We start from the raw sequence: 17,295 nt of genomic DNA, 5'->3' as shown, positions 1-17,295 counted from the left end.
TGCATAGATACTACTCAAGACCTCACTCCATAAAGGTTGCAGGCGAAAGCCCAGGCTGGTCTCTCGAGATGCTTGTTGTTTTGGCATAAGTGATTAACCAACTCTTAGAGAGAGAAGTGGATAAACAGATAAATATTTATTGGAAGCCAGACACTGGGGAAATGCTGACAGATACTCCACTCATGAAGCTGACAGTCTCATGGGGACTAGTGACAGAAAGCAAGGAAACAGACAATTAGAGTAATTACGTATTGTGATATGCACAAAGGAGCAAAGGGAGTGGTGAGATGGAAAATCACAGTGATGTAACGTGGCCAGGGAAGGCCTTGCTCAGATGGGATCATTTGAGATGAACTCTAAGGGTGGGAAAGAGTCATATCTTAGAAGAGCAGATGGATCCATTCTGGACAGAGAAGATGGCGTATGCAAAGGCCCTGGGGTGGAAAGAATTTGCATTTAAGAAATGGAAAGAAAGGAGTGAGTGGAGCAGAGGGAGGTGAAAGGAAGACAAGGGGGTTAGAGGTGTTGTGTGTTCACCTCACGTTCTCTCTCTCTTCCTGCATTTCCCCCTCTGGTCTCATCCCACCCTCTCCTCAGGCTGGTGCTGAAGTGGGCATTTATTTATGAATAGGGAGCCCCCAGACAAGGCTGGGTGAGGGCCAGCTATCTGCCTCCTTTGGTATACTAAGGAGTGGCTGTGCATCACTAGGAAAAGATCCCACATGGCAGAAGGTGATGGTGCAGCAGTGGCCAATGGCCAAGTTAATGAGCCCAAGGCTGTCCTTCTGCTTCAGCACAGCCTGTGTGGGATCGCAAGGGACCCAGAAGTTCATACGTGCCTTAGTGAGGAAGCTCGGGGTCTCTGAAAGGGCTGGAGGGTAAGCAGAGGCCTGGGGTCAGGATACAAAAGCCACGTAAAGAGAGAGTTGAGGACTAGAGAAAACAGCCAGACCACAGTATCTTGGGGCACGAAGCTACTAGTCCCCAAGGCCCAAGAAGGATTCCTCTTTATGGATCAGTGAGGCTCATCCAGCCTTTTCCGTAGAAGCAGCTGCACACCCTGTGAGCTGCTGATTTTCACGAGCAATGTACTCTGACTACAGACTCTCCAGGTATAAGGCTGTGATGCAATGTCACCTATTTCTATGTTTTGCCCCCCACTTCCCATCACGCCTCCTGCAACGCTGCTGATGCTGCAAAACAGAGGCTGCTGTCCCTTTCTGGAAACCCAGGCTCAGCACTGCCAGAGGCCTCTCCACAGCTGGAACCTCATACCGGCTGGGTCACCCCCACACACACCGCATCTGAAGAGGGGTAACGGGAGTGGAGCCTGACCTGATTATAAAGGTACACACTGTGGATTCAGCCAAGTCAGGAAGAACATTCTGACCAGGGCCAGAGGCCCACCTTTGTCTCTAACAAGGTGGGCAAACCACTGCATCTCCAGGCCCTGAATGATGGCTGGGGGATTGACGAGCTCAGAGGATTCTGGCAGGTTTATATTCTACCTCCATATCGTTGGTGCCTCCCAAGGATAAATTGTTTTTCTAGTTGGCTGGAACTTTCCGAGAATAAGAATCAAATCCTCTCTCCTACACCTGCTGGGTCCTGTACCTTTGCTGAGAGGGCGGTTTGTTCCTCTCAAGCTGGGATGGGGCATTCAGGCGCCAGCACAGAGGCCAGTCCAGTCTGCTGGGAGGGTCACCTGCTGGGAGATGCTCTCCCTGGAGGGCTGGTGGCCCTCTGTCACCCACATCCCCACCGGCTCCTGTGATGGCACTTGGTACTTTGTCATTTCAGAAAAAAACACTTTATACTTATGCTGGTGAGAAACGTCGATTGGTTACCACATGGCGCGTCCAAATCTGCATTTAATTTAAACGATGATTCTTTTGTCTCCAGCTATATCTACTTTATTGGAGGCACTGGGACCTGTCATATTTCTATTTTATTATTTCTATTACTACTTTAAAATATGAACAAAACTTTTCCATGCAATCGAATATTTCCTTCTGTTTAACTCTGATTTCTAAAAGAGTGTTGAAAACAAGGCCTGAAGGGGCAGGGGGGTGAAATAAGTACAGACAAATGACATTTATAAAGTGTAGGGAGTCAGGAAGATGACAAACAGATGGGTCAAACGTTCAGCGGCCCACCGTGCACGGCGGATGGGGCCGAGCCATCCTGGTCCACGGGGTGGGGTGGCGTGGAAGGTCAGCTAGGGTCAGAGGGCCAGGCCAGGTGGCTGATTAGCACACTTGACTCTGGCCCCGTCACAGGCATTTTTCTGACATGCATCCACCACCTGCAAGAGCTGTGAACAGTCAGAGCAGCAGAGGTGAGTGATACAAAGAGCCCGCCCCGCAGACCTCGTGGTCTCCGGGAGCCACCGTTCCCCCCTCAGCCTGTGTCTGCAGCCCGAGCCTGCCTGCTCGTGGCGGCGGGGTGAGCCTGCGATGGGGACCAGCAGCAGCGGGTGGTCCTTGCCTGCCAGGGAGAGCTATTCTAGAAAGCGGGACGGAGGGCACAGAGGCACAGAAGCACATCACACCAGTCAGTGCACAGGGACTGTGCTGAGAAACAGAGGCGGCTCCGGGGCCAAAGGGTGCAGGGGGCTCGTCTGGGAGGGGACACCTGAGTGAGCCTCAGGAGGTAGCACGCGGTGGCATACAGCTGCAAGCCAAGGAACAGCAGCAGCTCAAGCGGAGACACACAGCTGGTGTGCTGCGGGCAGTGCCAGGGCCAGGGTGGCGGGCCGGGCGATGCCAGCTACCAACTGGCAGCTGCCATCTACCTCGACGAGGATTAAACCACGAGCCACTGCAGCTGCTGACCTTCAACACCCCCTGAAACGAGTTCAGGGTGAACTCTGTGCTTTGGGAAAAACTGGCACAACAGGTCTTCAGATAGTTAGGTATTTTCAGGAGCTGATTTTATGAGCCCAACTCTTGTATCTCCTTGTGTCTAGAAAAGCACTAAAATCCTTCATGGTGACGTCTGCTCCTTGTCACTAGCAGTAACCTTCTGCAAAAAATATGTGCTTGGTTGCACGCTTCACCCTTCACCAAAATCACATCTATACCAAACTTCCCCCTACATCTTTGGAACAGTTTCTCAGAGCTTTCTGAAATGCTGTCTTCTGGGCTATAGTCCCCATGTTGCCCCAAATAAAACTTAACTCACAACTCTCGTGTTGTGCGTTATTTTTTCAGTTGAGAGCGAGCAGGGACAAGAGCCAAAACCCTGGCGGGAGCTTCCAGGGGCCTCCAAGTGAGGGCCCCCAGGTGAGGACTCCAGGGCAGGAGGGCGGCAAGAAGAATGTCACTGTAACACAACAGAACAGAGGTCAAAATCCTGCGGGATGACGAGGATGAGGAGACAACGCATCTCCCTGAGGACATCAGACAAAGCTTTGGAGAGGAGTTGACCCTTGACTGCAAAGAGCTTCACCTTCTGCCCAAATGCTGTGGCATAAACACTGGGCACAAGGAACACAGAGCCCACCCAGAGGCCAAGGAGCCACCCCTGTAGACTAAGGAGAGAGGCAGGAGCAGACCGGAGGACAGAGGACAGGGCCACGGCCCACACTGGGCGTGAAGGAGCTGCAAGCTGTGCCGACCGACTGGGGAAAGCGCAGAGGAGAGCTGCTGACATGCGTCTTGTCCAACAACCAGAAAGCTACCGGACGACAGTGAGAATAACTTCATGTCTCTAGTGGTGTACATTTACGGCTGCTATCGTGAGTTATAATAAGAAGTATGTACTGAGTCTTCATCCCTGTCCTGGCACAGAGCTCCTAAAGTCCTTGGAATTTCCTGTGTCTTCTGTTAACATTAATGAGGTGACTTTTGGAAAGCATGGAGGGATGGGGGCTGGTGGCCAGGAGAACCAATCATCAGAGCTTTGGAACTTCCAGACTTCCAGTCCAACCCGAGCCCCGACCCCAGGAAGGGGAGAGGAGCTGGAAGTCAAGTTCCATCACCAATGGCCAATGATTTAATCAGTCGTGCCTCCGTAATGAAGCCTCCACAAAAACCCCAAAGGATGGCCAGGTTGGCGAAACCCTGGAGACTGGGGGAGAGTGGGGCCTGGGGAGGGCAAGGGAGCTCCGACCCCTCCCCCAGACCTCACTCTGCACATCTCTTCCACAGGCTGTTCCTGAGTTAGATCCTTTTATGATGAACCAGTGACCTAGCGGGTAAACTGTTCCTCTGAGTTCTGTGAGCCACTCTAGCAAATCAAACCTAAGGAGAGGGTGGTGGGAACCTCCAGATCTACAGCCAGTCCCCCGGAAGCACAGGTTGACCACCTGGACTTGTGACTGGTGTGTGAACTGGGGATGGGGATGGGGGGGCAGTCATGTAGGACTGAGCCCTAACCTCCAGTAAACAGTATTAGACTTGAGCTGAACCGTGGGACACCTGGCTGGTGTCAGAGAATTGCTTGGTGTGGGTGAAAAACCCACACGCACATTGGAACTGGGTGCAAAACATATTCACAGATTTTTATTTTAAAGAACAGCAAAGTTCTTTCATTCATAGTTTCATGGGGCTTATGGGGCCTTCTTTTCTTTTTTTTTTTTCTTTTTTGCATTACGCGGGCCTCTCACTGTTGTGGTCTCTCCTGCTGTGGAGCACAGGCTCCAGACGTGCAGGCTCAGCGGCCATGGCTCACGGGCCCAGCCGCTCCGCAGCATGTGGGATCTTCCCGGACCGGGGCACGAACCCGTGTCCCCTGCATCGGCAGGCGGACTCTCAACCACTGCGCCACCAGGGAAGCCCCGAGGGCCTGCTTTTCTTAAGTCTAAGTCAGTCATTCTAAATTTTTCAAACTGTCCTACACGTCATTCCAAATTCGCTCAGAGATCAGCAACCCCTTTACGGACAGTGCAATTGTAACAAAGAACCATACTGGTTGTTTAAGCTTTAGGAAGTAAAGTCAACTCCCAATTTTCTGTATCAATGAAGAGAAACGGCGGCCTAGGAAGCAAATGTGCCTGTGCTCTTCACCCGGCCCTGCTCCTTCCTGTGGGGTCACTGAGCCCAGACAACCAGCAGCAGGCATTATGATGGTCAAGGCATTTCATCTCCCAAGCCTGCGAGTCCCAGAGGTGAAGTAACTCGCCCAAAGGCACAGGCAGTCAGAGCAGAATGGAAATCTAAACCCAAGTTTTTCGAACTCTGAAGTCTATCATCTTGCTTCTCAAGCTTGGTAAATTTCCAAAGCAAAAAACATCGGGCATCCCATTGCCTGGTGGATTTGTGGGTAAATGATTAATAATCTAATAAAAGAAAATGAGCTCTATTTAAACAAATTTAGCATTGAATGTGACTGGGATTACAGTTCCCAAATGCTATGACTAAAAAGACTGCCAAAAGGCAATGCTGTAGCTGCCTGAAGTTGGCATGGGCTTTTGGTTCTGACATTTTTATATCTTTTTAAGGACATTCAGGGAATGCAAAGCACAACAGAAAGATCCTGACACCTTAGTGCTAAATCTTCAGTATTTAATTTTGATTCTACTTGTAAAAAAAGTCCACCATGCAGGATTATATGTCAGATAAAACAGGAAAATTGTGCCTGCAAGGCCTAAGAAAAGGAGATCTCAATCCGGAAGTGGACACAAGGTGAAGTGCCAGTGAGCACCTGGCTGGTAACAGAGGCTAAGAGGAAGTCATCGTCACCTTATCCTACAAGCTGGTGCTCTTCCCAGCTGAATGGGGACATTCAAGTTTCACTCTCAAGAGACTTTTCACAGTTACCTTTTCAAGAACTTACATTTGTCCTTTGTGATTGAATATTATGAATTATTAAATATCATGGTCTTGGCCAAAATACACTGCACAAACATTTCTACAGAAATATGGGGCTATACAGCATGTACTACATCTTGGCTTGGTTTCTGCAGTGAGTATAAATATATTGATTGAATGACATTAGAAATAGATACAAACTCATTTAGAAAAACAAAATTTTAATTAAGTCTAATAAAATGTGCATGAGAGGGCTTCCCTGATGGCGCAGTGGTTGAGAGTCCGCCTGCCGATGCAGGGGACACGGGTTCGTGCCCCGGTCTGGGAAGATCCCGCATGCTGCGGAGCGACTAAGCCTGTGCATCACAACTACGAAGACTGCGCTCTAGAGCCCGCGAGCCACAACTACTGAGCCTGCGAACCACAACTACTGAGCCTGCATGCCACAACTACTAAAGCCTGCGTACCTGAAGCCTATGCTCCGCAACGGGTGAGGCTGCCGCGGTGAGAGGCATGCGCACCGTGGCAGGGAGTGAGCAACTGGAGGGAGACTGCATGCAGCAGCGATGACCCAATGCAGCCAAAATTAAATAAGTTACAATAAAAATTAAGCCTTTTTCCAAGCCCTAAACGTTTAGTAGTCTTTGCAATGTGTGATCAACAAAGCTATCATATTATATATAATAAAGCACTGAAGGCAAAGGTTAAATCCCATAAATATCACAGAAGTAAAACAACAGAGTACTAACAATGTCTGAAAGTTAAAATATCTGAAAATACCTTAAAATATCTGAAAATTAATGTCGGTAAGATGACTTTATCTGCTCATATGTGATAAAATGCTCTATGTGGTTTTATAGATCTACTTACAAAATGTATCAGGTTGGCCGAAAACTTGGTTGAGATTTTTAGTAAGATGGTATGGAAAAGCCGAATGAACTTTTTGGCCAATCCACTAATTACTTTGATCTGATTATCAAAGATATTGAACATACAAATTTGGTTTGAATTGTATGAGTAAATAAGATCAACGCTTTGACTTAAAATAGCATGGGCAGTAAAAGATGATTTGATGTGGTTGTTTGTACAAATACACCCACAAGAGACGGGACAGGAGTGAAGAGGCTACATAAGGTCCATACTGTGGAGCAAGTGCCCCTGCCAGCTCCCCACCACACAGGCGTCTGACACCCACTGCAGGGTGTGACTTTCTGTAAACAAAGTTCAGAGAGCAGAGTGTAGCTGACGTATTGTCTTCAGAATCTGATGAGGCCAATGTTCAAGGCACTATGAGTCATTCTGTTTAGTATAAATGAAGTAATTCTGTTCTTGGTGGAAAACGGTGGAAGGGTAAGGCATGAGGTGAGCAGAGGACAGACTGCGACAGGCCTGGTACACGTGAAGGAGTCTCAAGTCTAAAGATACTGCTAAGAGGTTAGATTTGGGTTTTACACAGACTATGACAGCAAAGAAACGAGACAAGATAGCTAGGAAGCTGTTGCAACATCAATACTAGACCGTCAAATTTTGTTTTGCTGGAGGACCTAGACAAGCCATTTGTCTTTACTTTCCAGTGGAAAAAGATTCTGTGATAAATAAGTAGGCAAATAAATACTGGAGTAGGATTGTGTGTGTGTGTGTGTGTGTGTGTGTGTGTGTGTGTATTTTTGCTTTAACGATGGGGCCATGGATGATATATATTGAACCACACTATGAATATGTCTTAAAGTCTAGGTATTTAAAAATTAATAAGACTAATGATGCAGATATGAATAATTACAAAAAATAGGGTTAAACAAGTAACCTATAATAAACTGCATTAATAATAATTAATCCAAACAAACACATTTATAACCAAAAAGCAAGCACAGCAGTAATACAATATCATGACCAACTGAAGACATCCAATTCCCCCAAATAATAGGGATTCCAATTACTTAAGTGCACATACTCAAAACAGGAGTCTTATATAATATTGCCAGGAATACATGACAGCCTAACTTAAGAAAAAACTAAATTTAAATATTTGGAAAACGCTAGTCACCTATTCATTTTGGCACAATTTTGAATTTTGTAATCCTTAATAATTCACATAGTTTTAGGTAAAAATGAAAATCTATAGAATGTTACATCATTTTCTGATAGCAGCTAACACTAATTGAGCACATCCTGTGGGCCAGGCAGTTTTTGAGGTGTTATGCACGAATTTATCTCATTTCATCATTACAGATTATGAGACTGACACACTAATATCACCTCCATTTTCTAGATGAGGAAACAGGCACAGATCACACAGCTAAGCAAAGCAGTGATACTGAGATTCACATCTCAGCATTCTGACTCCAGATTTCACATGCTCAACCACTAGGCAATCCTGTCTTTAGAGCCTGAATTTTTAGATTGGGAGGATCAGTGTGACTCACTAACTAGCAAATTGCAGACCATATTCTGCAAACCATTTGTACCTATGATGAGAACTCAAATGCAATGGTACTGGCAAGGGGAAGAAGGGGTCAGAGATGGGTTCTGAGAAATTAAGAAAGAGAACCATCAAGACTTGATGACTGGCTGTATGTGTGGGGTGAGGGAGGGGTAGGGAGGGAGCAGAGTCTAGAATGACTGCATGGGAAGCAGCAACTTTGGAATCAAGTAGCAGCTATGGTAGAAAGACAAGCTTTTGGCTTGGGATGGAGCTGAGGTTCGATCCATAGACTTTGCGAAGCTTCTGAGACATTGGGGTCGAGAAGCCAGGTAGGCAGACTGACCAAGGAACAGGTAATGGGTGAGGCGGAGTGAAGACAGCTGTCTCTGTACCTGAAACGCTGATCCGGGCCCACCTCCCTTGAAATCCCTACTTGAGAAGCTTACTGGGATGAGGGACAGAATGTGCGTGCTGGTGGGTGGGGAGACACCTCCCTGGCAAGATGGGATGCAAGATCAGGGAGAACAGAAAGTGGGACCAGCAAAAAGCCCAAAGCAAATATGCTAACCCTTCCCCCCTCTATGGAACTGATTTTGTTCCCCCAGTTTTACGTTCTCTGTATGCTGACCCTGCACTTGCTAATGCACTGTAAGTTACATGAGGACCTGCACCTCATCCATGTGTGGCTTTTGAAGAATCTAGCACAATGTCAAAATGTTTGTCAAGTTATTAAGTCAGTAATTCTCCTTATTTCTAAAAGAAGTTAAGGAACTCTTTCAAAGACGCAGTTAATCCTTTCAGATCTAAGGTTCAAGCACGTTGGGCTGGTTTATCCTCGTTAACAGGATAGAAGGCTACCTTCACCCCAAGAAACCAAAGGGAGGACAACAGAAGCAGTGGGGGAACAAAGCAAACATAAGGATAGAGAGTGCTCGCAAAATGTCTGAAACTAGTTATTAGTCATGTCAGCCTAATCTGATCAGAGGAATCCTGCAGACGAAAGAATAAAATATTTTGGTTCGAGGTTTATTAGAATTTAGAATGGTTAATTACCTCCTTAACTTTAAGTACCTAGAAAGACAGAAATAATGAAGAGACCGATATAACAGAAGGTTGCCTTTTTTCCAATTTTTACAACTAAAATTTTTTTAATTGTTGAAATTTAAAATACTTCTGTTCTTCTAAAACTTTTTGAACCTACTCTATAAAACAAAATCAATTAAGATAAGATGTTTAAGGAAACAAAAAGTACTTCAGCTAAAAGAGAAGGCCAAAATTAGATGGATTTAGACCTGGCTCAGTTTTCCAAACAAAAATGTGGAAAACAAAGATTCTGCCAGACACCATTATCAAAATAATTCCTTAATGTTGATAACTCTTCATTTATATAGAGCATGTCTTTTGAGGCTTAATTGTGAATAACTGGCTTTCAGTGTAGCTGTAGTGCTGATTAATCAATTCACCTATGTGATATTGAGCTTTAAAATACTTATAATGACATGAAATAAACAGCATTAAGATAGGCTCCAGGCTAAGTATTTAAAAAGCAACAACACAAAGAGCAAGATACTCACGATGAGGCACTTCCAGAGGATGACCTGTGACATCACACCATCTGATTGGGTGAATGTCAGGGCTGTCTGTATCCATCCAATAGCCATATTTGTGGTCCCAGCCATCAAAATGAACCTGTGGGAAATGAGCACTTAGTAATCAGTATATCACTATGCCTGTGTCAAAATATTAGAGAATATATCTCTGAAATTGAGATTAAAATTGTTGTAATCTCACATTACAGCTGAAACAATATTGAAACCGTGCTATGAAACAGCTTTCTAAGCTAACCATCAAAAGCTGTTGTACCAATTTTTCCAAAAAATTTAAAAAGCTGTTACATTAAAAAATCTGTCGGGACCTCCCTGGTGGCACAGTGGTTAAGAATCCACCTGCCAATGCAGGAGACACGGGTTCAATCTCTGGTCCAGGAAGATCTCACATGCCGTGGAGCAACTAAGCCCATGCACCACACCACAACGACTGAGCCCACGGGCCACAACTACTGAAGCCCACGTGCCTAGAGCCTGTACTCCACAAAAAGAGAAGCCACTGCAATGAGAGGCCCGCACACCGCAATGAGGAGTAGCCCCCGCTCGCTGAGACTAGAGAAAGCCCGCGTGCAGCAACGAGAACCCAACACAGCCAAAAATAAATTTAAAAATTTATAAAAATAAAGCAATAAAAAACCTGTCAAGGATTGATTAGAATTTGAAAGGATAGGACGAATCTGTTTTCCCATCTAAGATATTCTATGATGTTGTTGAGAGAACACTTCCTGTTCTGCAGCCACTGCAAGAACAATCTCGGCATCCTCAACAATGAGAGTCACCATCTGACACCAGTATAAACCTTACACTGACAGGAAATATATGGAGTAGAGTGAAAGGAAGCAATAAATGTCAAAATCCTGACAAATGAGAGATGGGGCCATTGCACCAAAAGAGGCCAAGAAGGCAGATAATATGTGCTGCTAAGGTAGAAGGATTGAGAGCTATCTTAACAGCTATTAAAGGATGAAGTGTAAGTTGTCAGGAAACCTGAGGACACGACAAGGTAGAGCCCGGTCCAGCAAGCCTACTGGTTATCACTGTTTCACATCTCACCTACAAAACACACACTCACACACATACACACTTACTTCACATATATACAAATAAGTCTGAGAATAATTAAAATAAAACCCAATTTCTGAATCAAAAAGCAATTACTTCTGAAACTTATCACACTCCATGTTTTACAAGTTTCATAACTTGAAAGAATCAAATTTATTTGTGAAGCAGAAAACAAACAAAAAAAAGAAGAATGGTAGTATTTCATTGTTAAATAACTTTACTTATTCTCTCGTGTATTTTCTGTTTCTATCAATTAAACGGAGAATCTATCCTTCTCAGTGCAAAAAAAAAATCCTCATTAATTCATACTTTGAATGAAAAGAGCAAGATGTATAGCGTTATAATAAACTGAGATGTAAGTATTATTACCCCCCCCCCCAAAAGAAAGGTAAAATTGTATGCAGTAAGTGCCAAATAAAATCCCAACATTTTTTTCTCAAGATCCATCTTTCCAAGTAAGTGGTTCTCAAAGTGTGGTTCCCAGACCAGCAGCATCAGTTATCACCTGGACAATGCAAATTGTCAGGCCCCAATCCAATCCTACTGAATCAGAAATACTAAAGGATGGGGCCTAAGGGTCTCTGTGTAAACGAGTCCTCCAGATGCATCTGATGCAAGCTTAAGTTTGAGAACCAGTAATCTTAGGAACAACGTTCAAAACAATACTTCTACCACACTGAGGCTTCTGCACATGACAGAGTAACAACTATAAAACTGGACAAAATATATGAAGTGGTGATTTCAGACACTGGACAAGAGGCAGCACAGAAATGTGATCCCTAAGTGCACCAAGATGAGCCCCAAATGTCAGCCTGGAGACCATTTCCTCCCAGCAGCACAGGGAGGAGAAACATAAAAAAGGAGTTGGGCTGTGCTGAGGAGACAAAGATTATGGTTCAGAGCTGAGGAAGCAGCTGGAAATTGGAGGACAAAGACTGGAGAAGACAGAGCTCCAAGAAGGGGACCCCAGAAGTCTAGGTGGGCTACTCACAGGACCTTGGCCAAGGGCTGGACTGCACATGTGCAAGGTGAGACTTGGTGAAGCCAAGCAGAGAGCAGCTGATACAGAGCTGAGAGTGAGACAAAGACACTAGAGGACACACATCACTGGGAGAGTAGAGAGACCAGAGTGGAGAGGGCTCAATAATACCATGAGAATTTGACCGAGACACCAAAAAGTCCATAGTGTCGGAGTCAAAACCATGTCCTACATAAGGGCTACTCTAGACCAGCCCTAAAAAAGGCTAAAATTAGCCTCAACAAGATTAAGAAACTGCCAGTAATTAACTGATAAAACAAACTACCCTTTTTAAAGGAAGACAAATACTCCCAACCCTGTACACTGTATCATTCATAATGTCCAATGTAGAATAAAAATTTATTAGACATGCAAATAATCAGGTGAATGTGAGCCATACTCATTTTTTTAAAAAAAGCAGTCAATAGAAAGAGACCCTGAGTTGACCCAGATGTTGTAGCTAGCAGACAACATCTATTTGTTGTTGGGACTTTAGCTATCAAAATAGGTTCAAGAGTTTAAAGGAAAAATGGTCTTGATGAGGGAACAGATAGGGAATCTGGGCAGTGAAATGGAAACTATAAAAGAGAAACAAATGGAAATTCTACAAATGAAAACCAAAATCAAAAAGTTTCTGGATGGGCTTAACAGACTGTAGCTGGCAGGATAAAAAGGTGAGTGAACATGAAAACAGATTCATAGAAATTATTAATCTCAAGTATACACAATAAAAGATTTTAAAAAATGAAAAGAGCCCAAGTACTTATGAGATAATATCAACTGGCCTAACATACATGTATTGGTATTTGGGGTCCAGAAGGAGAGGTGAACATGGAGCATAAATAATGGCCAAACAAGATAAAAGTTGAAAGAATAATGTCAAAAAATCTCCCTATTTTGGCCCCAAATGCCAATTTGTAAGCTTAAGAAGAACAGCAAAACCCAAGCAAAATAAAAAGGAAAAAAAAAACTAGGCAAATCATAGTCAAACTACTGAAAATGAAAGACAAAGGAAAAAGTCTTGAAAGCAGTCAGAGAAGCACAACAAATTACATACAGAGGAACCATGACAGGAGTGTCAGCCAACCTCTCATCAGAGACAGCAGAGGCACAGAGACAATGAAATGACACCGTCAAAGCACTGAGAGGAAAAACACTATCAACCTAAGATTTTACATTTTATAAAAATATCCTTCAAAAAGGAGTAAAATAAAGGAATTTTATTTTACTGAAAAAGCTGAAAAAGTAATCACCTGAGGATTTGCACTACAAGAAATATTGCAGGAAGTATTTCAGCCTGAAAGTAAATATTACCAGGTGGAACAACAATTTTGGAAAAAAAATGAACAAAGTAGGAAAATCCATTCTATCTGAGCTCTACACTTACTGTAATGCCACAGTCTTGAGACAGTGCTGTTCTGGCATAAGGATAGACAAATATATTTTTGGAACAGAATAGTGTACATATATTGACATATATATACAGTCAATTGCTCTTCAACAAGCACAACAAGGGCGTTCAATAAGGAAAGGCCAGTCTTTTCAACAAATGGTACTAGACCCACTGGATATCCACTTGTGAAAACAAAACGAACCCGCTGACAACTACCTCACACCCCACGTACAAATTAGTCTTAAATGGATTACAGACCTAAACATAAAAGGTAAAACTATCAAACTCAGGAAGAAACTTAAGATAAAATCTTGATAACAGTAAGATAGTCAAGAATTTCTTAACATAAAAACAGCACTACCCATAAATGAATAAACTGATAAATTCAATTGTCATCATAATAAAAAACTTAAGTTCTTCAAAATCACCATTAATAAAAAGGAAAATGAAGCCATAGGCATTTGTAATACATTTACCTTAGAAAAGACTTAACAACCCAATAAATAATGGGTAAAAGACTTGAAGCTTCTTGGAAAAAAAGGTTCATGAATGGTCAATAAGCAGATTAAAAAATCCTCAACATCCTTATTCATAAGAGAAACCAAAATGACCAGCTATTACACACCATAAATTAAATGACTGACAACGCCAATTACTGGCAAGGCTGTGGAGCTCCCAGAACATTCATACAATGTCAGTGGGGCGGTAAAATTGTACAGTCACTTTTAGAAATGGTTTACTAACGTTAAATTGTAAATCTAAATATGTGCCTACTCTGCGATGCCTGGAAATTCCACCCAAAACAGATGAAAATACAAAGCCCTGTGAACAAGTATGCCTTGCGGTTTCATTCAGAACAGCCAAAGCTGGAAACAACCTAAATGCCCAACCCCAGGTGAATATCCATTCACAAACAAGTGTGGTATATGCATACAAGGACCACTGTCACCAATATAAAAGGATGAACTGTTGATTCACACATGAACATGCATCAGTCAAACAGACACCATGTTGAGCGCAGAGGACAGGCTCGGGAGAGTGCACACTGTGTGTTTCCGTTGATGCGAAGCTTGACAACAGTCACAGAAAGGCCTGGCTGTCTGGAAGGGGGCGGGGAGCAGCTCTGACCACAAAGGAGCACAAAGGAACCTTCTGTGGCATTGGAAACGTTCCAAATCTTGATTGGGGTGGTCGTTATATAGGATATACATTTCTCAAACTCATCAAAATCCACGCCTAAAATCTGTACATTTTCCTGTTTGTAAATTATCTCTCAATAGAGCTATTAACAATTAAAATATTTCTACATCCAGCTGCTGTCATGCAGGGCTGGCTGTTCCAATCTGGTACTATATTTATTTATGGTGACATTTCAGCACTCTGGACACAGCCAAACTGCATGTGACTGCCAGTACCAGGCAACTAAGCAGTCCAGCTGTGAAAGGGCAAAACTGGCATCCTTTCCAGAATGACAGCTGCTGCTTTGGATTTACCAGTAGACAGAAGTTTATGTTCAGTGTGTATAATGTAGTGAAGGAGAAAGAGATAATTTTCTCAAGCTTTCATTTTTCAACCCTTTCAATGTCCTTCTCTTTTAATTTTGCAATGCAATTGTTTATGTTTCAAAAGCAAGGAAACCACCTCTAAACACAAACAAGGCAGGTCAAGCGCTCCAGCCAGATCCTGCATACAGGAGAGCAAGGCCTTTCTATTTCAGCTATTGGACCCGAACCTGGGAATCCTACTGTGGACTTTAGGTCTAAAACTGAAACAGTAAAAAGATAATATCTTAAAAAATGTTTTGAAAGCAGATAGAAATGATTTTTTATGTACTCTATTCAACATTTTCCCCTTATGTTCATTAAGAAATATTATTCTTTCCAAGGCTGTATGTAATTACTTACAATGAAAACAGCAGAAATTTGAAATACCCCTTCCTAATCCAATGATATGAGGCACCCTCCCTTACAAGGGCCATCTAAACTTGGAATATATAACCAAATTCTGTATTCATATGTGTCTTTATGAAAGATATTTTCATATCTTTGGATCTTCATAACTTTGGAGGAAAATCGAATTTTAAGAATTCTAACCAGATGGTCCTGTTACTGAAGGAGAGTGGCACTTTAAGGATATTTACAAAGAGTCCTTTTGTAAAGCAAAGAATAATTTTGAAAATCAAATCATCTCCAGCACTGTATTTCATACACTTATGACTTTTCACGTATTTGGGTTTGCATAAAGCTAAGTAAATATAGAGAGCCTTCTTGCTCAGATTTTGATAAACTGGAAAACAAAGGTCAGAAAATCAAATTGGCCCCTGTCTCATGTTCTTATCCTTAAACAGACAGTGATGCTTCCTGATGGTATTACCACTATATGCATTAGTTATCAAATGGCTGGTAAAATAACTTGGACACTTAAGCACTAGATCAGCATATAAAAAACCAAGGGCGAATCCTTCGTAGCTGGCCATCATCTGGACTGGCACTGCCCTTCTGGCTTTGCCTCATCATTTACCATCCAGAACCCACACCGGGGACTTTCCCTGGACCCCGGAGCTTGGCCACTCTGCCTCCGTCATCCTGCCGCCCTCAAGACTCCTGGCACCTTGGCTCACACACTGTCACACCTCGAAAACCATCAGCTGAGTAAGATGCACGACGGTAATTATCACTCCTCGCTGCCCCTCGGGCAGTTGGAAAATAAGCAGTTATTTATCTGTCAAGGAACAGAAGAGCTAAATTTCATGCTCAATCACAACAGTTTTATTAGCCTAAGTGATTGTTATACTTGTTTGCTCCTGCTATATGGTTTTAAAATGTTTAATTTCCATTTTAACAGCCTTACCGGATATGTGTATTTTATTGTCAGAGGCCTCAAATCTATTTTTAAAGGCTTATGGTGAATGAATTATAAGCACTCATAGGTATGATGTGAACTTGTTTAGAAAGAGGCTCTACTGCACCTGAACCTGTCTACCTTTAAATGAATACATTTTCAGTTAACTAGACTTAGACTTAAAATTTCATTCTAGAAAGAAGAACTGAGTTTTCATATATTATTCCAATACCCATTACTCATAACTAGTGGTGCTAATAAGACCACAGTAAATCTTGCTTCCAATGATGCAGAGCTCTGCTGTGGATCGGGTGGGGGACACAGGAATAGCAGTGAGGACAGACATCTGTTCGGGGAAGGACAAGAATGCTCGTATCGCGCCTTCAAAACACTCCACAGTCTAAGAGCAGGCATGTCTGGTAAGGCAAAGGGATTCACTTTTGCTGTGGGCCTACATATTCCAGGCATAGTTGTAAAATATATATATATATATATATATATATATATTCTCATTCAATGACCACTAAACATTGTTTTCATAGATGATGAAAAGGAACCTTTTAGGAGGTTTGCAGAGAAGAGATCAGCCAGCCAGTAAACGGCAAAGCCAGATTTAAGCTGAGAACAGTTTACTGAGAGAACCATCCAAGAATAAAAATTGTGAGGCTATTTGGGAACACTCTATCTAAGAATCTATTGTAGCAGAGGTAAATTACATTTTTAAAATATAAAAAGGCATTTTCTGCCATTTGCAGTGACACGGATAGATGTAGAGATTGTTATACAAGAGTGAAGTTAAGTCAGAAAGAGAAAGACAAATATCGTATAATATTGCTTATATGTGGAATCTAGAAAAGTGGTACAGATGAACTTATTTGCAAAGCAGAGACAGAGTCACCGATGTGGAAAACAAACTTATGGTTACCAAGGGGGGAAAAGGGGGTGGGATGAATTGGGAGACTGCGATTGACATATACACACTACTATGTATAAAATAGATAATTAATGAGAACCTTCTGTATAGCACAGGGAACTCTACTCAAATGCTCTGTCGTGGCCTAACTGGGAAGGAAATCTAAAAAAGAGTGGATGTATGTATACGTATAACTGATTCACTTTGCTCTAGGGCAGAAACTAACACAACATTGTAAGGCAACTATACTCCAATAAAAGTTAATTTAAAAATATAAAAAGGCATT

The 17,295-nt window shown here is 42.9% G+C and overlaps 1 protein-coding gene across 1 annotated transcript in view; it reads right to left on the bottom strand.

The window, feature by feature from the left end:
• L3MBTL4 (L3MBTL histone methyl-lysine binding protein 4) overlaps positions 1 to 17,295 on the bottom strand; it is a gene marked incomplete at its 3' end in the record, with an annotated part of 382,269 nt that overhangs the window by 200,746 nt on the left and 164,228 nt on the right. The window contains 1 exon segment of the mRNA XM_081252127.1: positions 9,750 to 9,864. Within this exon segment, the coding sequence (XP_081108253.1) occupies positions 9,750 to 9,864 (115 nt within the window).

The sequence above is a fragment of the Mesoplodon bidens genome, assembly GCF_964165515.1.
Source record: "Mesoplodon bidens genome assembly, chromosome: 13".
Classification (NCBI taxonomy): Eukaryota; Metazoa; Chordata; class Mammalia; order Artiodactyla; family Ziphiidae; genus Mesoplodon; species Mesoplodon bidens.
Note: the sequence above shows the minus strand (reverse complement) of the source record. Positions and strands in the feature narration are given on the sequence as shown.